Source organism: Drosophila biarmipes, chromosome 3L (genome assembly GCF_025231255.1).
Source record: "Drosophila biarmipes strain raj3 chromosome 3L, RU_DBia_V1.1, whole genome shotgun sequence".
NCBI classification, from domain to species: domain Eukaryota; kingdom Metazoa; phylum Arthropoda; class Insecta; order Diptera; family Drosophilidae; genus Drosophila; species Drosophila biarmipes.
Genome location: NC_066613.1, coordinates 28,354,726 through 28,380,105, shown reverse-complemented (window position 1 = coordinate 28,380,105; position 25,380 = coordinate 28,354,726). Strand labels below are relative to the sequence as shown.

Genomic DNA, 25,380 nt, shown 5'->3' with positions numbered 1-25,380 from the left:
TTCTATGATATTTAAACAAAGAAGTTCGAGGAAAGCAAAACGACACGCTTTGGTGATATATTAACCCAAAACAAGAGAATTTACATATGGAAAATAAGGAACTGTACAGTCTGGCAGAATAGCTACAAATTAAGCATTAATTTAATTTTAATCGGTCTGCTTAAAACGCCCGCCAAGCCCCACGCACAAATTCAAACTACAGCTGTCAGTGCGGTTCAGTGTAAATGCCGAAAGCAACCCTGCAAATATCGTTTGTGCAACCATTATCAGCTAGTTCTCCGAGCCGACCGCAAGAGGTCGCTTCAGGCACCGAGAAATAGAAGAGTTGCTGTGATTGGCCGACTGTACACCGTCTCCAGTTATGTTCAGAACTGAAATGTTAGGTAAAAGTGGCTCTCGCAGTTTGCAGAAGATAGTTAAAAATACGTGAATATATTGTGTTAAATCGTCTGCAATAGTTCCCCGACATGCTGGGTAATGCGTGAAGGGAATATTGGTTTTGTTTCTAACGAACAGTCGCATTGGGTCAGTGGCGAAAATTTTCTCGGTTCTTTAAATGGCGGACAATGTGAGTTGGCTTCATTTCCTCGCACACACACAGGCACACTTGGTGGTGCCGTCCAGTGCGTTTGCCAGCCAGCACTAGGAGCTGAGAATGTGTTTTGAATACATGTACTTAATATATTTAATATAGAAACCGTCGTTCCGAACGGAACAAGCTGTTTTGGCGGGTTTTTGTTATGCCCAGTGTGCGCGATCTAAACAAAAGGCGAAGTGCCTGCAACTAAGTACTGGGAATCCGATCGATTTTTCCCCGCATACGCCGTCGAGTGAATGTGTTTGAATGTGTCCGTAAATAGCTGGGTGCGAGTGAGAAGTGGTGCTCATACCGACTGAATGGTAAACTTCTTCTTTCAGATCTAATGTGCAGCTTTGTAGGAATACTTCGGAATCAAATCTGAGGAGAGGATCCACTTTCGCCCCTACACACAGAGCCAGATAAGTCAGCGAAAAAAACAAGCGAAATGAGCGGTCGCGGCAGCCGTAAACGTGGTCGACCGCCAAAGACGCCCAATGAACGCGGCTCAGGACGCTTCAATTACCAGCTGCTCAAGAAGCCCAAGTACCTCAGCGAGGGAAAGTCCCAGCCAAGTACACCGTCAGCCTCAAGGGGCATTTCCCCGCAGAGCGACGAGGGCAGTCGGAGCAGTCACACAAATCCCAGCCGCAGCCGCGGCAGCGCCGCCAAGAGGGGACGAGGCCGCAAATCCACTGTGCAACCCAACACCAGCAGCTACTCCGGAAGAAAAGGTGGGTAACAGACAAATCGCGACTAAACTGGCGTACGAGACTTGAAACATTGTCGAGCTCTTCTTAATGCCAATTTCGACCACGCTAGACCAGACAACATACCATGATCCTGACTACGACTGAAACGGTATGAAATTGACCGTCGGTTATGTTCTCTACGAACAGTTTTTGTTTCCTAAATCAGAACTTACCTAATCCGATTCACAACGAAGTGTATGTAGAGCCAAGTAAAGTAGTGAAACATTATGACAGGTTATAATTCATGCATAGGCATTGTAAAATTTGAATAATATTGTTATTCTAATTTATCTCGTCTTTTTTCACAGGGTACGAGTCGGAATATCACTACGGTTCTGATTTTGGAGATTCCGACGACGACAAATCAGACAACGAGGATGACATGCTTCTTACTCCTAGCGATGACGAGAGCCTGGAGGCAGCCAACGAAAGCGAATCGGAATTCTCCGTTTGTAGCTTTAACCAAAATGGAGTTGGTCGACCTCCACGTCCGCCTAGCCCAGAACCAGTGTGGCTGCAAGAAGGGCGACAATATGCAGTGCTTGAGCTGCCTGACTCATCGGAGGATCTATCCATAGCTAATGCCCACGTTTTGCGTGCCCTCAGTATTTATGAAGTACTCCGACGTTTTCGCCACTTGGTGCGTCTCTCCCCATTCCGATTTGAAGATTTTTGCGCAGCGCTTGCTTGTGAGGAGCAAAGTGCTTTATTAACAGACGTACATATAATGTTACTAAAGGCGATTTTGCGGGAAGAAGACGCACAGGGTACGCATTTTGGTCCGCTGGATCAAAAAGATACTGTTAATATAAGCCTGTACCTTATTGACGCTATAACGTGGCCGGAAATTTTGCGAAGCTATGTAGAAAGTGACAAGACATTTGATCGCAACGTGTTTCAGATATTAAACCGAACCGAATATCCGTACACAGACATTGACAGCCGACTTGAAGTGCTCCAGTTTCTGTCGGATCAGTTTTTAACTGCCAATTCTATACGCGATGTAATGCTACAGGAAGGTCCCATTCATTATGATGACCATTGCCGCGTATGCCATCGACTCGGCGATTTATTATGCTGCGAAACGTGCCCTGCTGTCTATCATTTGGAATGCGTAGACCCACCAATGAACGACGTACCTACTGAGGATTGGCAGTGTGGACTTTGCCGTTCACATAAGGTCACTGGTGTAGTGGACTGTGTGTTGCCGCAGGAGAAACAAGGCGTGCTAATCCGGCATGACAGCCTGGGTGTTGATCGTCATGGGCGCAAATATTGGTTTATTGCTCGTCGAATTTTTGTCGAGGATCAGACAGACTCCACATGCTGGTACTACAGTACGACAAGTAAGTTAAAATTGCTACTTTCTCGATTGGACTCCGAAGAACTGGAAACTCGACTGCATGGCCAGATTACAGAGCGCCGAGACGAAATCGAGCGCCAAATGAAATTGACTGAGACCTTAACTAATGAGCACAAGCATACCAAGAGAAGTTTAATCGAAATTGAACAAGAGGCTACAAATGAAATACTTGAAAAACAGACACTTGACGAGTCAGCTGAAGAGGGCGAGGCCAAATCTGGAAGTCCTTCGGAAGGAACAAAGAAACAGGAAGAAACCAAAATGGTAACGCGGCAAAAATCCAGTCAACTGAGTAATGGCACTCTGCATTTTAAACTTGGTATGGAGCAAGGATTCAAAAATTATGTGAACCAGTATTCATCCAATCCTATTGCCCTGAACAAGCCGCAACGGAACGAGGAACGGGATAAGCGACGTCACCTGTCCCACAAGTTTTCGTTAACGACTGCGTCCGACTTTAAATGGATCGGTATAACAATGGGAACTACCGAAAATATGATTACAACGCTTAGGCAAACGTTGATAAACTTTGAGTCCAATATAGCACCTTCATTTTTAAACACTAATTGGGTGGTTAACAAGAAAGTTTGGAATGCGGCTGTATTGAACGCCCGCCGCGCATCTGACTTTGCGGCCGTACTGATGCTGTTTCAAGCGTCCCTTAAAAGCGTTGTTTTCGCCAATGTCTGGCATGAGCAACTCGGCCACACAACTTTACAACGAATAACTAGTGCCGAACGTGAAGAGCGAAAAAAAGTGGAAAAGCGGGAAAAACGCGAGCGGGATGACGAGGAAGAACGAAATCGCCTTGCATTCAACTACATTAAATACACCCTCGGCCTCAAACATCAAGTCTGGAAGCAAAAAGGAGAAGAGTACCGGGTTCACGGACAGTGGGGCTGGCTTTGGTTATCAAGCAGTCGCCGATGCGGAATTCGTGCTAGGCGAGCTCAGCCACTGGTACACAATAGAGTGTATGTGCATTACACCATGGGAGAGGAAGAAGCCGTTAATGAAATTATATTAGTGGACCCACGCACTCAGCGTTTTATGCAGCAATGTGAGTCAAGCAATGTCGACGGTCAGGTGTGTCATTATTTACCGGAGCATTACAAAAACGTGAAAGTAAAAGAAGATGTCGAAGGGAAAATCAAGGGGATCATCGATGTTAGCAAAGCACTAAATGCTCCAGGGCGAACTTATTATCCGAAAGTGGCTCGCAAATGTCGATTAGATGATCTGCTGGATCGCCGTATAAAGTTGGCCGAGGTGGAGGAGCAGATGACTTCTAAAGTTGCTTCTGATGTGAAGCCGCTTGTAATTTCTACCCAACCTGTTGCAGCCAACACTAAACAAACGTATTTAGAGAAGCGATTACTTCGTCTTACTGAGCTCCCAGCGAAAGGGAATCCTTCAAATGTCAACTTGGAACTCGTCAATTCGCTGGCTAAACAAATTCAAACAGTGCGCTTACAATTTAGTCAACTTAATCGTTTTGCTAAGATCTTTCGTTGTTACACTAAGGAGTGCAGTACAAATTCGAATGCTGTATCTCAAATAACGCAAAATACTTGCTACTCTCCATTGTGTCTTCAAAAAGCACGTGCAAAAAAAGAACTCTTGTTGCTGTTACGAAAGGCACATACCGCGGGAAATGGCTCCAAAGAGACTGTTGCCGCCATATTGGGAGCTGTTAAAAAGCCATCTATTCTTGAGCAAAAGCTTACTGAGGGTAAAAGGGAATCCACTCAGCTGGCGACGGATGAATCAGAAGATGGGAAACCAGCTGAATCTGAAGCACCATTGGATTTACTACAAGATTGGGAACATGCTCGATCGCACGCTGTTCATTTTAGCGATTCTTTACTGACCGAATGCATTATTTTTGATCAAGACTGCGCTACCAGCACAAAAATTAAAGAAGAAGATCCAAGTGCCGCAAGCAATACAACGACGGACTCTACTACACAAGACTCTGATAAAATGGACTATATCGAGAGTATGGACGTTTGTAGCAACGTTGAAATTGAGAGTACCGAAGACTCTATTGTAGCTGGCTTAAACTCGGCATGCTCAGGAGCTAATGCAGACGATGTCGATATGACACCCGGGTGGCGGCGAAAGCGAAACCAGAAGTCTAAAAAAAGCTATATTGGTACAAAAGATGTGTTAGATCAGACGTTAGCCAAGGATATACCACTTAATAAACAGAACCGCAGATTTCCTATCAACGCGCGTCCCGTTAAGCGTGAATGTGTAAAAAAATATGAACGGGAGTACTTTGAGAATGGGACTGAGCGTGTATATTCAACTAATTCGCCTCGCGGACGTGTTTACCTCCTTAATGACGCAGCCAAATTATACGAGCAAGCTGTTAAAACGGAGGATAAAACAACAATTCACAGAAAACCATCATACTCACGGTACCCTCTTATATCAAATTTTTTAACTCATAAAAAGAAACGTAGCCTTTTGGTGCTCCCGCGTTACGAGCTTCTTAAGCTCGCCCGTCTGGGTGGAAAAACATCAACAAATGGTTTTCATCACGCTGCTAAAAATAATACAATTTGGCAATATCAGTGCTCACGTCCCCTGTTTCGAACATGCTGGTCCTATCGCACATCTAATGCCACATCGTTATCCAGCCTAGCGCTTCAGCTCCGAATACTGTGGTCGTGTCTGCGTTGGGACGACATGATAGCAAAGCCCCCATCCACGGATGGAAAACATCAAGTTACGACGGACACGGAAATTGTGACTTTGGAATTGCTAAAACTTCGGCATGCAGGCCGCTACGGCGAAAAAACAAGCTACTTAAGGCGAAAAGTTGTCATCCCTCTTGAAATGCCTAAGACTATAAGAGGTAAGTGCTGATGAGTACAGTACGATTATCATTAATAAATTCATTTTTTTAACCTCTCTACAGAAGTAACATCAATAAGATCTGGACTGCGAAAACGAAAGCGGGCTGAATCTCCCCAGCCAACCGAGCCTCAGATTACCGAAGAATGGGTAGATGAAGATAAGTTGGAATTGTGGGAAATCAAGTTTATTGGCGAAAAACAAGAAAAGGCACGTTTGTCAGCAGTAACTCGATCGGTAGCATCGCGTCAATTGGAGGCAAGTGGTAATTCTGGTCCAAGCACTTCAACTAATGGAAATCCTGGCGGCATTGGTCGCGTCCAATTGGCCCCGAAATCTAGTGAAGATGTTAAAGAAAAAATGGAACAACAATTAAAGTTGCAACGCGCTGTTCACCAACAGAGGAAACTAGTTGGGACTGGCGAAATCGCCCGATCCGTGACTCCAGGTAAAGTGTTTTTAAATACAATATATGAACAATAACTCCAATCTTGTAACTTCTTAAATTTAGTTAAGGGCCAAGTTATCGGCAGCAGGCGCGTCATTGTCAAAAACCCTGATGGCACAACGCGTATCATTCAGCAAGCTGTTACACAGGTTTCACGGGCAGCAGCTAACACGGCGACAGCAACTGCTGCCTCTACTGTAGCAAGTACGTCAAGCACTCAGCCTACTCCATCCACACCTACACCACATAAGGTACAAATTATAAGGGGGCCAGACGGCAAGGTAAGCGTGCGCGGGCTTAACCCTGGACAGCAATTAGTTCAGATGCCGGATGGAAAACTACATGTGCTGACTACCACAACTTCATCAAACGCAGCAGCGCAGGGTGAGTCTCATTACAAACAAAAAAAAAAAAATGTTTAAAATCCATCAATATTTACAGGTAACAAAATCAAGGTTCCCATAAAGCCTGCTTCAACTCCGTCTTCGCCAGTAGTTACTTCTGTACAGTCTACTGCAAATCCAGTGACGCCTGTGATAAAACAAATTGCAGTTAAACATGTCACGAAAAATTCCGGTACTCCATCCATAGCAACCTCTCCGCGCGTTGCCTTACCACTCGCACAAATTAAGAACAAATTGTTGCTGGCTCAACAGCAGCAGCAAGCATCATCCGCGTCAGCAACAACTTCATCGGCATCTGTGCAAAAAATAGTGTCCAAAGTGGTAAACACAAGTTCCACTGGACAAAACCTTCAACAAGTGTTTGTGCAGTCCGGATCAAAATTGGTGTTAGGCCAAAATTCACAAGGGCAAAAGGTTATTATATCCACTTCGTCTGCCCAACAACAGGGAACATCACCAGTTCAACAGCAGCAGCTTGTACAACCTCAAGTTATTTCGCAACCAATTCAGCAGTCCCCGCAGCAGCAAATCTCGATGAACCAATCTCAACCAACTCAAAAAGTAATTCAGCAAATTGTTAACACAAGCAACGTGCAACAGCAGATTGTAGTTGGCGGCCAACGGATAATTTTAAGCCCCGGTCAAACTATAGTTACTCAAAGAAATGTGCCACAGAGTCAAGCACTGCAGATGGTTCAGCAGCAGATTCAAACCCAGCAACAACAGCAGCAACAACAACATATTGTTCAGCCTCAGCAACAATTTGTTGTTCAATCGAACCAGATTGTTCAGTCCTCACCAAGTACACAAACCAAGTTGGTCAAACAGCTTGTGGTTCAACAACATTCACAACCAACAACAGAAGAGAAAGCTCAGATCTCCACCGCTGATGGCGATGAGACTAGTACACAACAAGTTCTTGTTCCGAATTCGACTTTAGCACAGCAGTTAGCGCAGGGCAAGTTACAGGTTGCCACTGTGAATGGCCAACAAGTCATCGTAAAACCATTAGGGAATAATCAGGCGCAAATCGTAGCACATATTAAACACCAGGGAGATGGTAATGCTCACATCGTAACAAGTAACTCAGCTAATGCACTGGCGCAAGCAAGTCCGCAAACCTCACCTGTCAAACAGCAGGCCTTACCATCACAAAGTCCCCAGCAAGTTGTAGTCCAGCATCAAGTGCCTCAACAGTCAACAACAAACTTTGAAAGCGGCGTAAGCTCAATTACACAACAGCCTGTTGTTGCTCAGTCTGTCCAGGGACAGGTCCAACAGCAACCCTTAAGTGTTGAGGAAAGTCTTCTACAAAATCAGCCTCCTGGAACAGTAATTAAATGTGTCACAGCTCAAGTCTTGCAAACCGAGCATGGTCCACGTATTGTATTGCAAGGCCTGGTAGGCAACGATTTTACTGCACAACAATTGCAATTAGTACAAACTCAGGTGAAACAACAATTAATGAAGGGTGAGTTTTTCGGTAACATTTTTAAAATATGACTGCTAACCCCTTTCAAATTCGAATTTCAGCTCAAGAGTCAAATGGAAAGCTAGGAGTTTTGGGCCCAACGAAAATATACTTGGCGGTACAGCCGGAATCTGCAGTTCAATCACAACCCCCTCCCCTTACCCCAGTACATCAATCGTCTACGCATCAGCAAGTGAGTAGTTTTTAATTACAATTATAATGCGAAAGGATCTATGGGAAAAAGATCAGAACTAAAGAGATTGCATTTGCTGATTCTCGACTGAAATGCCAATTTGTTTCTTGTTCTATTCTACGTCTAAGTTAAGTTAATTTATTTATTAATCCAGAGAGGCATGTTGCTGCTTTACTTGCACTTTTTATTCGTTTCGTTTGGTACCCTTAATTTGTCTTTTGTTTGTTGGATTTAAGTCATCATATTTTAAATACTTTGCGTTTCCTAAATTGTATACATTCCTGAGCTGTAAATTATATAACTTCTATTTATCAAGTACAGCAACAAAGACTTTCACTAAGATGTGAACCAAGGCTTACTATTGCAACATAATTATTCAACAAGCAATCCTCCAACAAGGGAGCTAGAACTTTAGAATTAATACAAATATGACATTTATTTTGTTTATTTAATTTAAATTATATAAAAATGTATTTAGCTTAAAAACTGTGAATAACTTTTTTAAAATATAAGTAATTATTAGATAGTGAGTAGCAAGCACATTATGAATATTAACTAAACAACAATCCAGACTGTCACATAATGTTTTAAGTCAGGCAAAAGTATTAGAACTCTGCTGCGATTAGATTTTCTTGCCTGAGGACATTTGGTTTCTAAGTAATATATAGAATATATGTACAATGTAAAGCGCTTTTTGCAATAAAACCTATTATGCAACCACAGTGATTGTGACCAGCTCTGTTTCTTTTCGTACGAACAAGTTTCGAAAGCAGCCATGTTGTGGATAAGTTTCTCTTTTTATAGTGTTTTTAATTAATGTTTGAAATGCTTAGAGTTTTTAAGACAACTTATGATTCCCTTTTACAAAGCCATACAATTATATGTTTGAAAAAATTCATTACTTTTATATGGAAAATTTATCGTCAGAATTGATTGAATTCCACCGAAAAAATGTACGTTTTGTGGGCTAAAAGTAATTTTCTTCTAGACAATCAAATTTGTTATATCAATTATTTTGTAAACATTATTAAAGATGCTGCTACAAAATGTTACGAATAGCGGTCTTAGCACCTTTTTTTACGGAACTAAGTATTTGGATTACTCAAATACTTTTACTAACTCAAATGGCATAATATTGATATTAATTCCAGCTCATACACACACACTCTAAAGAAACTGTCATTGTATGAAATTGAAGGCGTGTGTCTTGTATTATAAAAGGTGCAATCTAACAAGTTAAAAAATGGTTTAAACAACCCGATTTCCATGACCTATTTAAAAACTAAGAAAGGATTAAAGTTTTGTGAATTTTTGTTTCTGAATTAGTTGGATGATTATTTGCAAATTGGCCTTTGTGTTGACAAAAAGCGCATGCTTCATATATAAGTAAGAAGAGAACTCTTCAAACATAATTTATAAACCAGTGCAAGATAAGAAACTACAGTGCTATTGGACTAAAAATATTAATCAGAAATCAGTTGAATTCTAGTGCACTTTATAGGATTACTTATAAAATGGTCACAATTGCAATGGCCAAATAAATTTTTCCTCTTAAATTAAATATGAATTGCTGAAGAGATTAACCCCACGCAGAGTTTTAGTTGGCTGACATTTGAAGTTATACAAATCAAAGGCAAGTCTCGTTCGCTGAAATGGCAAATTAAAGGAAGTTTTCTCCCATATAAGCGCATGTGCTAACTTCGCGATTAAGCTGTTTTACAATATTCTTAAAAAACACAAAGGCTTTACCATATTTATAATCATCTCATCTAAATCGAAATGAAGTTTACACTTGTCCAAAATTTAATTTCGCAATAACACGCCAAGTATACACCTTACATCCCTTCACCATTTACATAGCATTTTAGTCCCTTTGCCACAGTTTGCATTATAATTTTAAATCCAATTTAAATACTATCTTAACTTTGTTATAAAAAATGTGAAATACCTTAAAATAAAATTCATGCTTCCACTGCTTAAAAACGTTTAACCATGCCTTAATGTCGCGTGTCAACAACTACAACTCCTATCCACGTGTTAATCTCTTCGCCAACTACAACATCTACTCAACTATGATAACACACATTAAAAGGTTGCCTGGAGTAAATACTACAACTGATCTCTGATTAAAGTCAGGTAGGTGTGTTAAATACTTTCTTGAATTCTTTGAATACGTGCAATGAAACTTTGATTAAAAATATAACTCAAAATTTTGGAAACAATTAGGTTGGTGGCGGCTTATCAATTGCTTGTATGGTCAATTCGAATTATGTTTTGCATAAAACGCATGAAGAAGATTATGATGATGAAATTATCGTCGTCTGCAGTCCGCCGAAACAAATTGTAACCACATCCCCAAATGAAGTAACCCAAGGTAGAACTTTAATAAGAGATTTGCCGTGCCACACCAACATTAGTTGTAAGCCAATCCTGCAAGCAAAAAAATTAAAAATTTATAATCTAGTTCTAGTTGAAGATCAAGACAATAATGAGCAGCATCGCCTAAAATATGAAAGTGAAGACCTTAAACGATGTTCATTGCAGACCAACAACATCGACAACGACGCCAATGCGCTAACCACATCTTTCGAAGCCAATCCAACTATTAGAATTAATTCCATAAACAATGGCAATGAGCAGCAGCATAGTAAATGTGAAGAAACAGAAAAAACTAATATTACAATTAACAAGCCCTTTGTGGGTACATCTCCCCTATTAGAGGGCTTAGAGCATGCCGAAACAGCGAATCATGCCGATTTCAATCCTACAGAAACTGATTTAGAAAATAAACAAAGTGAAAGCTTTGTTGTAACCAGCGGCTATATACAGGAATGTAAGTTTTACTAAAAAAAAAAAAATTTCAGAATAATAAGTTCCTTGCCTTTCAGCTATTTCAAATGCTCTTAAACAAGGAAACCTGAGCCCGGAACTGGAGGAAAAACTTGTTTGCATGCAGAAGCAACAAGAAAACGCGTTAACATGTGCTGACGAGTGGGAATCATGCTCAAGAGGGAACGCAAACAACGAAGTACTTACTCCAAGTGGCCGCAGCTTTTCATCACGTGATCACAAAACCGATGATGATGAATGGAAAATTCGGCCTTCATTAAGACGTAATGCGATGACAACAAGTAGCCAATTTAATCGAAATTTAAAAAAATGTCGCAGACAAAATGAAGAAGTGACCGAACTTGGAGAGCTAAAGCAATCGCAGTTGGAACGGCATAAAGAACTACTTAAAAAGAGTATTTTGCGTAAGCGTTCATTATTAGAACGAAATTTACAAAACGAAATACACGAAGATGTTCAATCCAAAGTCCAGAGACATGCGCGACCCTTAAGTGTGGCTTCGCCGGAAGAACATAGTGAAAATGAAAGAAGTGGCGATCCAAATATGGACTTAAAACGGTAAATATTGAAATTTGCTATTCAAACAATTTGTCACATAAATTTTCAGTTCAGAGACAAATGTGCAGAACAACAAATTTGGTGTCGGCAGGCCAAAGAAATTGACAAGAAGAAAGGAAAAATTGTATTGCATTTGTCGTACTCCATATGATGACACAAAGTAAGCTTAAATGCATTTTTAATAAACACCTCACTTTTAATTAACAATTTATAATTTAGGTTTTACGTGGGGTGCGACTTATGCAGCAATTGGTTTCATGGTGATTGTGTCAGTATTACCGAAGAGGCTTCGAAAAAACTGTCGGAATTTATTTGCATTGATTGCAAAAAGGCGAGAGAAACTCAACAGCTCTACTGCAGCTGTCGTCAACCATACGATGAGTCACAATTTTATATTTGCTGCGATAAATGCCAGGATTGGTTCCATGGACGTTGCGTTGGAATACTTCAGAGTGAAGCAGAGTTTATTGATGAATATGTGTGCCCTGAGTGCCAGCGGAAAACAGATGCAAACGCAGCAAATATGAAAAAACTGTCCCCTGATGAAATTGAAGAGCTAAAAAATGTAATCAAACAAATACAGGTAAAATAATAAACAAAGGTACACATTTAGATATGATAGATTAGATATGCACTTATTCATATTTATTGTTTTTACCGGCATTCAACTTGTTTGTTCTGCAAGCTCAATTGATATTTGATTTTATTAATATTTTAGTTGCATAAAAGTGCTTGGCCATTCATGGAACCGGTTGATCCGAAAGAAGCCCCCGACTATTACAAAGTGATTAAAGAGCCCATGGGTAAGCTGCACGTTAAACCAAGTATTTTGTAATGTAATGTACAACATTTAATTTTCCTTATTAGATCTCAAACGGATGGAAATCAAACTCGAATCAAACACGTACACCAAACTAGCAGAGTTCATTGGCGATATGACAAAAATATTTGACAACTGCCGTTACTACAACCCGAAAGAATCATCCTTTTATAAGTGTGCTGAGGCACTAGAGTCATACTTTGTGCAAAAAATTAAAAATTTCCGGGAAACTGTTTTTGGCCAAAGTAGATAAAAAAAAAAACAGAAAAATTAACGTAGTTTGTAAATGACACTCCTAACAATTTGAAAAAAATGTTTTTTATTTGTAATTTTTAAATGTTACATAAAACATTTGATGTATTTTATAAACTGAAAGATACCTATATTTTAATATAAGTGGTAATACATGTACATATTAACCGTATGAATATAAACAACTATTATATGAGTTGAAACACAGATATCTGTAATATAAGAACATGCGAATAAATTTCCTGTTCACCGGACATTTGAAAAAGTATAATTAATTATATAAGCCCTTTGTACAAAACACTGAAATGTAAATAAACACTATGCATTTGTTTTGATAATATCCTAACTATATATGTAACTATTAACTTCGAATTCATAATCTACGGTTCCTGTTTGTGAGTATGAAAAAGTTATTCTCTGGACCATGTTAGCCCTTTTTACTCCAGGACTCCGAAGATTTGGCGAGTGCCGACACCTGGCCGCATCTGGTATAAAGTGGTAATTGGTTTCCGACAATTTCTTCATGATTAAACATATGCGAATTTATAGAAACTTGAACAAAAATCTAGCAAAATCTTTCTTTTGCAAAATGTCTAGCATATTTAAGGGGATCCGATCAAAAGTCATTTACTGACAGAAGTTCGCTACCTATCGGTCCGCCAATAGGATTATCTTGTTCGGCAGCTGTTTTGAAACAAAGCCAGCTTATTGCTAAGCCCTTGCTCCCCTTTTGGAATACTTTCTAAGCTTTATGCTCGACTAGTACATCGAAATCACAAATTGCCTAGCTTGGCAGTGGGAAAAAAAAGGATTCACGGCATTGATTACCAGGGGAACAGAATTCATTAGCAAGTGCATGACTTAAGATTAATCTCCTCTTCAGGGCCGTAAGCACATTTTGGCCGAAAAGGGTTCGCAACGGTAAAAAGGGGCCCTTGGCCCCCGATCCCCACCCCATAACGACTACGCCTCTAAAGCCACTATGGACAGAACTAGCAGTTGTTTATGATTAACCGTTATGACAAAGAACATCCCAAATAATAGGTTGACGCCTTCTAAGCATTATGTTCGCCTGGTGTCTCAAAAAGAAAAAACTTCGAATTGCCAACCAACAAACCCGATTTTCTGCAGTCAATCTCGGTGATTTATGATTTCTGAACACCAGGCGAACAGAAAGCTTAGCAAGTGCCCAGCGATTTCAGCAAGTGGCTGGCGATCAGCTGTTTGTTTAAACATGGCTGCCGACGAAGCTTTATCCCTTTGTCAGGGGCGTAGGCCGAACTCGGCCAAGGGGGGTCCAAAACGTTAAATGGGGGCTCTTGACCCCCAAACCCCTCTTTTTGCAAACTACGCATCTGCGTCCGCCCTGGACAGAACTAACTGTGGTTTGCGATTAACAGTTATAACAAAGAACATCCCAAATAATGCGTCGGCGCCTACTATTTATTATGTTCGCCTGGTGTCTCAAAAAGAAAAACCTTCGATTTGCCAACCAACAAACCCGATTTTCTGCAGTCAATCTCGGTGATTTATGATTTCTGAACACCAGGCGAACAGAAAGCTAGCAAGTGCCCAGCGATTTCAGCAAGTGTCTAGCGATCAGCTGTTTGTTTAAACATGGCTGCCGACGAAGCTTTATCCCTTTGTCAGGGGCGTAGGCCGAACTCGGCCAAGGGGGGTCCAAAACGTTAAATGGGGGCTCTTGACCCCCAAACCCCTCTTTTTGCAAACTACGCATCTGCGTCCGCCCTGGACAGAACTAACTGTGGTTTGCGATTAACAGTTATAACAAAGAACATCCCAAATAATGCGTCGGCGCCTACTATTTATTATGTTCGCCTGGTGTCTCAAAAAGAAAAACCTTCGATTTGCCAACCAACAAACCCGATTTTCTGCAGTCAATCTCGGTGATTTATGATTTCTGAACACCAGGCGAACAGAAAGCTTAGCAAGTGCCCAGCGATTTCAGCAAGTGTCTAGCGATCAGCTGTTTGTTTAAACATGGCTGCCGACGAAGCTTTATCCCTTTGTCAGGGGCGTAGGCCGAACTCGGCCAAGGGGGGTCCAAAACGTTAAATGGGGGCTTTTGACCCCCAAACCCCTCTTTTTGCAAACTACGCATCTGCGTCCGCCCTGGACAGAACTAACTGTGGTTTGCGATTAACAGTTATAACAAAGAACATCCCAAATAATGCGTCGGCGCCTACTATTTATTATGTTCGCCTGGTGTCTCAAAAAGAAAAAGACATGTACATGTGTGCAGTTTTTCGCTGGAAATAGGTATTTATCGATTTCTTGTGCACCCAGGACAAACAGTCCTCTTTTTAAACATTCAGAATTGTACATACATAGGTATGGGCACGTCAGTTCAAGAATCAAACTACTTAGCAACTAAGACCATGTTACTATGGTAAAATGACAAACAAAACCTTATTGTTAAACAAATGCATATACAATATACTGTTTTTAAGACTTGTGATGGAGCCAGCCAAAATAATTGGAAAACTGTAAGTTCTCATTACATAGCTTAAGGTGGCCAAAAACATAAATAAGTTTTACATTTTAGAAAGGAACAAGTGCGTATGGAACACAATTCGCGCCGGAATTTTCCGCAAGTCTGGGCCCAAATATCAGACAAGCAAACTAACAAATTCTACCACCAAAATGAGATTAATTCCCAATTAAGCGACCAGCTTCAACTTAAAGGTAAATGCCCGATACGATTTGATATTAACTTTATCTAAAAAGGTATCCCCATAGATCTGTGCTCCTTCCTACACAACAACCAGGGCGAATCCCAATTCGTGTCTCCAGAGATGTACAAAAACTTATTGGCTGTGTGTCGTTGCGGTCGAGCTCGACAAAACCATCATATGGGCAAATGCCTACAGAGAGCGTTGAGTCCAGACTGCGAGCGATCCAAGATACAGGGAAGCCCTCACGATTCCTGTCCGCAACCGTTGAGTGTGCCTCGCACTTCAAATTGTAAGTTTTGATTACAAAATTAAATTTCTGAGTAACACAATATACCGCGATTTTCAGCTAGCATTGGTTTTGTTGGAACATCGAAGAGCTACCAAAAGCTAGAGCGTTCTATGCAGTATGTTTCTCCTGCCTACTCCATGCGGGGACCTCGAATAACGGCAGTCCCATACAATCATATTATTATTGGCTAAGATATGCATGTATTTAACATTTGCTTTCAGAGAATTACCAAACTAGATTTTCGATGACTCAAACAGGGAATTTCCGATGGTTCTACTTCCACCCTATCAGACTCCACCAGTACAGAAATAATCTTAATACTTCATAGCAAACTGGAATTTTTAGAAACCTGTATTCAGTGGCGTTACCATTTTATTTATTCGGCCATAATAAATGTTAAAAATACATTTTTTAAATTTAATAATGTAGGTAAATAGGATTTTTTATATATTTTTAATACATTTTGAGCATATAATAGAATTGTAATCTCATCCCCTTTGTTGTACTTTATAAACGTCACTGTTGTTCTGCACTGACGTGTTTTATATATGTATATTGCATATACAGATGTACATCTGCTTTAGTCCATAAGGCGTGTGTTGCGTCAGTTTCACTCTAGCTACGAACGAAGTTGAAAGCTAGCGGGTTCCAATAAAGATGGGAAGCAACTGGTATTCAATTATGATTGTGGTTTGCTTAAGTCCGTTGGGAACTGCCCAAGGACCACTTATTTTCCAAACATCGAGCAACCCATTATACGATGCTGCTCTTACGACGCCAAGGCCAAATTTCTCCGCCAGCTCGAAATTGGTACTGGTCAACAATGTAAGGATACCTGGTGATATCACACCATTCGTATCAGCACCTGCCCCGAGTCAGGAATTTCTGAACTGCTTTGGTAGTTGCCCCACGACATCTCAGTACAGTCCCATATGTGGGAGTAATATGCAGCAATATATGAACGAACAGAAATTCAATTGTGCCCGATTCTGTGGTGCAGGTAAGTTTAATAGTTCGCTTTATACTTTCTGATCATCATCATCGTTTTTAGACATACAAATAGTTCGACGAGGAAGCTGCGAGGGTCTTTTTGCGATGACTCGCGGCTGATATTCTTCATACAACAACTTATACCAGTTAAACCTTACAAACAAACATACATATTCTAAGACATAGGGCTCAGAGATGTTTTCAGCAAAACAACGTTTTTTTTCTTTGTGAAGTTCCCAGTTCATGAAAATTTGATAAGAATAAAGAGAGATGAAAGCTCTATATAGACGCCATATAGTGGTGCTACTAACACTGAAATAGGTAAATATATAGAGAAAATATAAGCATGTACGTACCTACTTCTGAAAAACAATCTTGATAACGTGGGATGACGCACTTGTACACAGTGTCGGACTAGATTTCATAGACAGTTCCGGTCTATTTTTTGAAGAGAGTACACGCGAAGATGCTGTCGACGTATCACTTGGCCGCAATCACGGGTATGTTATACTTACACATTATTAATCCCGTGAGTGTAATATCCTAAACTTACCGTTCGGTTTCCACAAAGCTGTGCTCTTTGGGTTTCTGCAATTCCAGGATATGGTAGTAGCCAGAGTTACTGGCCCAGTTTATCGGCGTCCAAACGCCACATTATTTACGCCCGCCCGCATCCATAATGGTGGATATAATCACTCGACTTTTGGCCCCGGAAACAACAACTATACCCGTGCTGTAGTATCGCCCAATTGGACTGTGCCAGTGAATCACCAACCCGCCTTCCAGGCTCCCACTCTTACAGCACCTTCTCGTAATCGTACTGCGTTTGTCCCTAATGGCTGGTTCCAACCAAACCATAACCAAGGTCAAACCGGGACACCAGCACTCGTCTACGGAAAAAGCAATAGAACTGTTTATCCAGCATACAACCAAACAGCCCATGGAACCCCTTACTCAAGTCCTTATGGAAACCTTTCTATCTGAACAAAATAAATCACCAAAGTTTTCTATTTTTTCAAAAACAATTTATTGTGCATTTGAAATACTGCACGTACTCAAATCATCGGCATAAATATGGTTGCGTTCCGGTATTCCAGAAGTGTAAATGAATGTGTGTAAAAATGATGATTTTTCCAATTAGGGGCTGAGTCAAGGGCGTGCCGATCACGGCACCAACGAAGTATATCAGCTTTGAACTATTAATAAACGGAGTACCATGCATGTGCAAAGCGATGACTGACGCCAGGATACTAGACTTGGAACTCAACCGTTGATCTTTAACCGAGTAGGATCCCATGTCGCCGTCAGAAATTCCCACGCCGCCGTCTTAAGTTCCCACGCCGCAGTCCTAGAATCCCTCGCCGCAGTCAAAATTAAAGTAAGTCCCTCGCCGCTGTCAAGTGCACCGGATCCCTCGCTGCAGTCATAATTGGCGTATCCCACGCTGCAGTCCCAACATCCAAGTCCCTCGCCGTCTGCCTCCATCGCCGCAGTCCCATTTGTTGATACAATTCCCAGTCGATTTAAAGAGTAACATCCCTAGCGCCCTCGCCTAATCGCCCTAACAATCCCACGTTGCAAAGTCTTGACCTCCCTCGCCGCAGTCGTTTGATCCCGTAGGTCCATCGCCGCCGCCAAGCGTCTGAATCCCTCGCCGCAGTCCTAACTAACTCCCACGCCGCAGTCCGTCTTTTGAAAAATCTTTATCCCACGCCGCAATCCAATCAAAAATGAATTCTCCAACAAATCAATAATCCTCACGAAGGGTCCTCTTAGAGAAAAATAGGTCGACCATTGTATAGCGAAGCGAAATCCGAGTGCAATCCAACTGCAACATCGGTGCGAAGAAAGGGTACAGTTCGGCCATCAGTGCCGAGAACAGCAAAAAATGAAGAGTAATCCCAAGCCAGTAATTCAGATCAAAAAAAACGGTAACGGGTCGATGGAAACGGTGCTAAGCGAAGAAATTATACTTCCAGCCTGTGTTGCTCCAATGGCAGATTATGAAGGATGATCCAAAGGGGGTTTGAAATTTTTCATATCAAAAATGACCAAAGCGTGTGTGCGTGTCCTACGTCGGATGATGTTGCTAGTCTGTTCCAAATAGACCCAGGACGAATTTTATGACTGGAGCCCAGTAAATACGGGTTGAAGGTAGTAGGTGCAAATTCGAAGGTACTGAATGTCAAACTGCCTGTGCCTGTGTGCTGCCGTGACTGCTCTCTGCCTTGGGAGTGGTCTTGAAAGGGCCTCTCCTGTAGTTCAAAACGCCAAGCTACTGGGACGCAGTTTCCACTGCCTACAGCACTCGCTGCCTTGGATCTCGTCCTAAATGTGGTGCTGCTGATACTGATTCTGGTAGCTACTTCTTGACTGGACCTGGACATCTAGCCTAGGAAATTGGTAAGTCCTGCTGCACCGTCTTCAGCGAAGTCAGACGTCGGCTTGCCCGGCAAAAGTTTACAAGTCATAGTTTACAATACAATGGGTTTGAAAAAAAAAAAACAATGGTTACATTATCTACGAAAAAAATGTACAGAACCAGAATGCTTATATGTTTGGTTATTTCTGCATAAGTAGTAGGATGAGGATCTGAGCCTGAAACGTGTGGTACTTCGATCTGTAAGCTGCAATGACAGGTTGAAAAAACTAGAAGTGTTCTTCAGTCGGCTGTACCGCGGGGCGCGTATCTCTTGGATTCCCTTTGAGACCAACATGACGAAAAAGCTTGGTGATGCGCCTGGCATTGTAGCCAGAATCAGACTCGTAGAGTAGTTTGTAAAAGGATTATGGTCGTGGACGTTACTGGAAAGCGTATATACCTTTGTGTCTGGAGTGACCCTGCCTGCCGCTGTCGCTGTACATCGCTTTGGATTCCCTTTACGATATTTGTGCTGAAGCGAAGAACTCAACTAGGAGCCCGACTGGAAGCTCGACTAGGACCAAGGGCTCACCCGGGAGCCAGACTGCTGTACCACCTCGCAATTGATTCCCTTTTGCGGTACGATGATCGACGGGCCAGGAGTTATGGGCTCAACTGGCGGAGCGTGGTGCGACCCATTGGCCACCCAGCTTGGTCTTCGAACACTAATCGCACTTGTTTCCCTTTGCGATGAATATGGTCTGCCTGGAATTCTGGACTACCTACGGAAGGAAAGTGCAAGTAAAACAACAACCCGCTGGAGGTAATCAACGTGCTCCGTCTCTCCTGCACTCCGTTCTGAGAGTCTGGGTCGAGTCCGGCTGTCTGGTCTGACCGATAGTCTCCAACTGCCGCTGCTGCACATCTTTGAATTCGAATGCCTGAACACTTATCGCAGTTGGTTCCCATGTGCGCGGTAAACGACTTGCCACGCGAACTTATCTTCCGATCTGTCCAGATGTCATTCAACACCGAATGATGAACACTGCCGATCGCTGAAAGCGACAAGTGGTAATTAGCGACGCTAGGCGAGGATGCCAATGGCGCAGTTGCAGCAGCAGCCCTGTAACAACGACAACACATCAGCTCACTTCTCAGCGAATACTGGTGATGGTGCGGTGTAGCGGCTCTCGGTCCAAACGCATTTGATTCCCTTTAGCGTGGACCGAACGCACATGTCTGTGCGGTGCAATGCAGTACGTGCTTAGGCTCAGCTCAGCACATCACGGCGTCAGACCCCGCTCCAGTGTGGATCTTGCGACCGCCAGGTTACCAAATGAACTTGGCTTGGCGCGGTTTGAAAAACAGTTGCTCCGGTCATCGAGACGCTGTGCTAGGAACTACCTTCGATTAAGTGGACATCAGCAGACCTCTTCGGCAGAGACTTGGCTGTAATGTAAAAGCATAAAATTCATAACCAGCTAAGGCGACAGGACGCCGTTTCTCCATGCTTTCTGTGGTTATACTCGATGTTTACTCGACGTATTGTGCTCGTTCGCAGTAGCGGGTGCGCCTAAATTGGTTATTGTTGTAGCGGCGGTGCGCTCTACTTGCTAAGAGAAGCCTAACTGGATGGACTTGATGCATCGTTTTGGGTTCCCTTTAACGATTTGCGGCAGCACAGCAGTGGACTCGGCCAGCTAGGAGCGGTGCACATCTTCTTCAAACAACCAGTCCAAGGCATGGCCCTGCCTTTCGGTTTGAACACAACTAAGCCGATGCCCACAGGCACCTTCAACTGTGCGGCACCGCTGCAAGAAGTGCAAAATAAATTTATGACTGCTAATGTTCTCACTCTGGGATGGGTCACTTGGGCCCCTGGCCAATAGACACGTTGCCCCAGGTCAAATGTCGTTCCTGCTACAAATGAATCCACATACTGGCTCGAAAAATCGCTGAAAAAACAAGTATAAGCGGGATCTAGTTGGGTTCAGCCTGACCTGCGTTTTAATTTAAATTCGACTTGTAGTATGGATGTTGGACTGCGACGGCTGAGTGTTGGTGTTATTGCTTTCAAGTTGGCATTTGATTCCCATTGCCTCAAGAAATTTTGCTACATGTTCTCGGTAGGTTTCAATACAGGCGAATGTGCACAGGTAATTCAACAGTTTGATAGGTCGGAACGGCTGTGTGAATCTCATGTCTTGGTATAAACACTGTAATGAATTTATAAATGAGCCTCAAGTTCATTCGTGAAGAAAAGGGGAACTTCAGTATAAAATGTGCATTTTGGCGATCCAATCGTGCCTTCAAAGGTGTCAATACAGGGCCCGGGAAGAGATGGTTTGCTGTTGCCTTCGGCTCAAAAGCTACGGATGAGATGGCAGGCACATTCTACTGCAGCCACATGAGCTACAAGACAGAAATATTTCTTTGGATATACACTAAAAATAATTTACATGTGATCCAGTAACTGTTTTCATTCAATTCCCTTGCTTCTTAACTGTCCACCAATCTGTATTTCTATAAAATACGAAAGAAAAGGATTTCGATTGCCCAGTTTAAAAATGTTTTCCGCTCATGCCTTGGTATTACCAATGAGCAATCTGCAATGAATAGATTAATGAACTTGGCTAGGATGAAGAGGAACTTTATTGGGAAATGCCAATTTAGTCGGTCCAAAGTTGCTCAGAAACGGTCACTACAGGGGCAGATGCATAAGTGTGTGTAAAGTGGTCGACGGTTCGCTGTTGCTCTTAACGTCACTAACGGATGAGATATGAGCAGGAACATTCTACTGCATCCATATCGCTACAAGACAGAAATATTTTTTGGTCATAGGAAAAATAATTTACAGTTGATAGGCGGTCCGCCTTGTAAAGGCTGTCTTGCGATTCCCTGCAGTTTATCTGTCCACGAATATGTATTTCTATAAAACACGAAAGAAAAGGTTTTCGATTGCAAAATTCATAGGTTTACGATTTCTTAGTTGATCCAAGCGTTTTCGTGCGACTTTATCATTGAGCTTCTGTTCAAATCGAATACAGTAAATCCGTTGCCCATCTGACTAAAGCAACTAGCTAAAAGTAATATAACGGCAGCATTTTAATTGATTTGGGTATCAAAAACGATTTACGCTTTGGCTTTCATCCCATCGATGTTTCTGGCCTTCGTATTAAAGAACTCTATGTAAGAGGCGGACATCCTTCGCCGCATATGCTCCCATTCTCTCATGCAGATGTACGCAGGCACCGTTCAACTGCGCAGCATCGCTAGAAAAATAAACGAAAAGTGAAGCTCGTGCCTAGTCTACTAACTCATTTGCGCGTTCTTCTGATTCAAGCTCTCTTTGGCGATCCGAGCCTGCTGCCCTGAAGACATCCGACACATTGGCGAGTACATAGAAAAGTGTGGTGCCCATCAAACACTGGCACCCACAGGAACCGATCAACTGTGACGCGCCGCTACAAAAATGAAATAGGCCTTTCTAGCCTATTGATTAGGAAAATAGGATGGGCAAATACCTAGGGTCCAATCAATGCCTGCCGTTGTAATAAAAGGGTAAAAGAGAAAAAGTCCAACTAAGTAAGCAGAGCGAAGTCGGTTGAGACCATATACAACCCAGTCAAAAATGGGAAATTCTATGCCTGCAATTCAGGAGTCACAGAATCGTAGAGCGTTATTCGATGACATACGACGACTGATCCGGTGATCGCTGTAAATCTGTTCAAAAAGCAATATTTTGTTCGCAGCTGATATACCAAATACCGTGTATATGTGTGGATGGGGCGGTAATCTGCAGCAGCTACGAAGCGTTCTATGCAGAATTGGTGGTGGTCTGCAGTTGTCGAAAGCACGAGAGGTTCAAACGCAGGTAAGCTGATGAGAGCTGGAGCCGCTGCCGCGCGCATTCCGCCTTGTCCCCAATGTTTTGCCGCTGCGACTTGCAGGGGCATTGTCGGTGGCATTGCCTTACGGAGGAGACACGGAGGTGGTTGCCGCTGCTGCTCCCTGCTCCGGCGATCTGTGCAGAATCGGCCATCGGCTAGTTTGCGGAACTCACTGCCAGTTGGTTGAGGTGGGGGGTGACTCGGACAGACGTGAAGACTCACTCAGTTACTCAATAACGCTACGCCATCGTCGGTACGACGATCTGGAATCTTCTTTACCAGCCACAAACTCATGGTTGCCATACCTGCATGGCTGTGATTCTCTACCGGGATTCGGTCCTTTTTAGAGGCCCTCTGCGACGTAGTTTCTTGATTGTGTTCCGTTCCTCCTCATCGTTGCCAATAACGTGCGAGGAGCAGGAAACTGCAAAACAAAATCGATTATAGGTGCGGCTTATATTAAACGGGGGGAGTGGGGTGGCGGTTTGCTTAGCGACAAATCTGAGTATGGGTGAGTAATAAACAAAGGCAGTATTGATTTCAACAGTGATTCATTACAATAGTTTTATTTTAGGATTTATCAAATATCAGTTCTGTATGCTTAATTTAAGTACACTTGTAATTTGGGTTTTTGCTTTACGTTTACTTCACATTATTGCCCCATTTTTTAACGCTAGAGATTCAATGTGAACCATAAGTATCTCCCAGAAATGGCGATGACGAGTTTTCGAATTCGTAATCGAATTTTTTGACACATCGGACAACAAAAGTAGCTCAACTTGGTGTACACAAAAATAGCACGAGCGCTCATGCACACATATATATGGATGTACGAACACCATGCATTGTGTATGTGCGTGTGTATCGGGTTTCTTTGTCTCTCTCTAACCGATTTCGTGGCGATGTGGAAATGCCCGTCTACAACCTCTGATTTCGCCACATTGATAATTATTAACTACGTAACTTAAATAATAGTATACTGATTTACAAACCGAGTGTGCTCCGGGATCAAAGGCTCTTCCTGGTGGCTTTTTGCATGGATGACTCACACCACTTTCGACTTGAAGGCCGTTTTCTCGGCGTCTCTCACACTCTTCCTTCACTCATTCATTACAATCTATAACAGCCTTGCACATGTTTGCGACTGCAAATGAGAAATTGGTTGTCATAATAACACTAGTTTAACAGGTTTTTAAAAAAACTAAAGCTACAGGAAATCGGTTCTTCGTCTGAAAAGCAACTGTATTCAGCCATTCTCCACCATTTTGAGTGCGTCTGCATGCCACGCACGCACACACACGCGCTCAGACTGGCACTATACAGTTTTCTCTTTCTAACTGGCCACTGCGATGGCACAGCTGTTGTTGTTGCTGTTACTCGTCCCCGAGTAACTGTTGCTGGCGTCGGGGCTGTTGTTGTTGTTGCTGCTACTCAAACTGCGCATAAAACTGTCGAGGCTGCTCAGCTCGCTGCTCCACAAATTACTCTCTGCCTCGACCTCCGCGGCATCCTTAGCGCTCGTGTCCGCCGCGTCATTGGCGCAGTGGGTCCTGCCGTGGGGCACAAATCGAGTCTGCACTTCTAGCCAGCGACTGAAACGCTCCTGCTGCTTTCTACGCAGCTCGTGCTCCGCGTGGAGCAGGGCCGTCGACAAAATGGCGTTAACGCGTAAGTCGCTTCCGGCGCCCCTCAATTTGCGACGCATTTTCTGTCGCTTCACGCGGAAGTTACGGACCCAGTCTGTGAGGGTCTTGGGGCTCTCGGTAGCATCGCACTCGTCGTAGTACGCCACCATTTTGATGCTTTGTTCGGTTGCTTTGTTTGCACCGATACGAGGGAGAAAATTTTTGGGAATTTGGTATACACACACACACCTTTACTGTAACTGTATCTATTAATGGACCAACTCCGACTTGTACTTCCAAACACTTTTTTCGACTGTGGCGAGCGCGTGAGAACGCGCTGTTTTATACCCCTACGTGCAGTGCTGCCAACTTGGTTCTAAAATCGAGTTCTGCTTTGGCAGTCATTTCTTTTTATCCGTATTTGTGGCTGATTGCTTACACTGGGGAACAAGATGAGCTCCCACAAACACGCTTTAATGTATGGGGAATCGGGGCTCGACTTCGTTTTCTACCACTTCGCAATAGGTGGCCACAAAAATGCGTTTGAAAATTAGATTTTTCAATTTATTTTTAGTAAGCTGCCCATTTTTGCTTCCCTAGGAGAGTACCTAAAAAATACCACAAAAATATACCTACGTAAGATCGGTTGGGCGATTCTCTCACTAGTAAAAGGGTTCGTCTAAAATTTGGAAATGGTGTGTGTGTGGGGTGGGGTGGGGGTTTGTGAGATTAAACTAGTCTCCACACAGGACATGCAGGATATGCAAAGTACATATATTTTAATATTTTTATAGAATAAAATTAAAAAAAAAACTTTCAAAGTGTACTTGAACTCGATGATCCAAGATGTAGTACAAAACGTCGGATGTAAAAAAAGATGTAAGGAGTATGTAAGATGTAAGAATGTAAAATAAGAAATATATATTTTTTAATACCCCTGCAAAGGGGCAGTAAAGGGGACGTTTTCGACCTCATTAA

At 42.5% G+C, this 25,380-nt stretch overlaps 5 protein-coding genes across 15 annotated transcripts; 3 read left to right on the top strand and 2 right to left on the bottom strand.

Annotated features, from left to right (window-relative positions):
* Positions 1 to 302: 302 nt before the first annotated feature.
* LOC108029559 (nucleosome-remodeling factor subunit NURF301) lies at positions 303 to 12,896 on the top strand. 9 transcript variants are annotated; one of them, XM_017101922.3, is made up of 14 exons: positions 303 to 383; positions 919 to 1,311; positions 1,638 to 5,555; positions 5,619 to 6,002; positions 6,066 to 6,386; positions 6,444 to 7,877; positions 7,940 to 8,070; positions 10,297 to 10,489; positions 10,541 to 10,903; positions 10,959 to 11,478; positions 11,528 to 11,638; positions 11,698 to 12,061; positions 12,197 to 12,281; positions 12,346 to 12,896. In XM_017101922.3, the coding sequence occupies exons 2-14, from the start codon at positions 1,026 to 1,028 to the stop codon at positions 12,549 to 12,551; spliced, it is 8,316 nt and encodes a 2,771-aa protein (XP_016957411.1). In that variant the 5' UTR covers positions 303 to 383; positions 919 to 1,025; the 3' UTR covers positions 12,552 to 12,896. The 9 variants fall into 9 exon arrangements, with proteins under 9 accessions (XP_016957411.1, XP_016957392.1, XP_043951405.1 ...); XM_017101903.3 differs by having other exon boundaries at positions 362 to 474; XM_050885957.1 differs by having other exon boundaries at positions 374 to 568; positions 10,297 to 10,444; positions 10,535 to 10,903.
* A 1,852-nt stretch (positions 12,897 to 14,748) lies between these two features.
* LOC108029633 (uncharacterized) lies at positions 14,749 to 16,024 on the top strand. 2 transcript variants are annotated; one of them, XM_017102035.3, is made up of 5 exons: positions 14,749 to 14,830; positions 15,022 to 15,057; positions 15,117 to 15,256; positions 15,311 to 15,535; positions 15,593 to 16,024. In XM_017102035.3, exons 1-5 carry the CDS (start codon positions 14,766 to 14,768, stop codon positions 15,724 to 15,726), a joined length of 600 nt encoding a protein of 199 aa, XP_016957524.2. In that variant the 5' UTR covers positions 14,749 to 14,765; the 3' UTR covers positions 15,727 to 16,024. The 2 variants fall into 2 exon arrangements, with proteins under 2 accessions (XP_016957524.2, XP_016957533.1); XM_017102044.3 differs by having other exon boundaries at positions 14,763 to 14,830; positions 14,903 to 15,057.
* Positions 16,025 to 16,144: 120 nt separating this feature from the next.
* Positions 16,145 to 17,550, top strand: LOC108029649 (uncharacterized). Of its 2 annotated transcripts, XM_044095449.2 has the most exons (3): positions 16,394 to 16,535; positions 16,599 to 17,025; positions 17,097 to 17,550. In XM_044095449.2, exons 2-3 carry the CDS (start codon positions 16,992 to 16,994, stop codon positions 17,507 to 17,509), a joined length of 447 nt encoding a protein of 148 aa, XP_043951384.2. In that variant the 5' UTR covers positions 16,394 to 16,535; positions 16,599 to 16,991; the 3' UTR covers positions 17,510 to 17,550. The 2 variants fall into 2 exon arrangements, with proteins under 2 accessions (XP_016957560.1, XP_043951384.2); XM_017102071.3 differs by lacking the exon at positions 17,097 to 17,550 and having other exon boundaries at positions 16,145 to 16,535; positions 16,587 to 16,818.
* LOC108029654 (uncharacterized) lies at positions 17,529 to 24,785 on the bottom strand. Its single transcript, XM_050885778.1, is given in 5 exon segments — positions 17,529 to 17,721; positions 17,916 to 17,933; positions 17,935 to 23,201; positions 23,770 to 23,921; positions 24,652 to 24,785. Coding segments are annotated over 3 exon segments (249 nt in total). The 5' UTR covers positions 18,025 to 23,201; positions 23,770 to 23,921; positions 24,652 to 24,785; the 3' UTR covers positions 17,529 to 17,580.
* Positions 23,928 to 24,645, bottom strand: LOC108029643 (uncharacterized). Its single transcript, XM_017102057.2, has one exon. The coding sequence runs from the start codon at positions 24,570 to 24,572 to the stop codon at positions 24,111 to 24,113; it is 462 nt and encodes a 153-aa protein (XP_016957546.1). The 5' UTR covers positions 24,573 to 24,645; the 3' UTR covers positions 23,928 to 24,110.
* Positions 24,786 to 25,380: the final 595 nt, after the last annotated feature.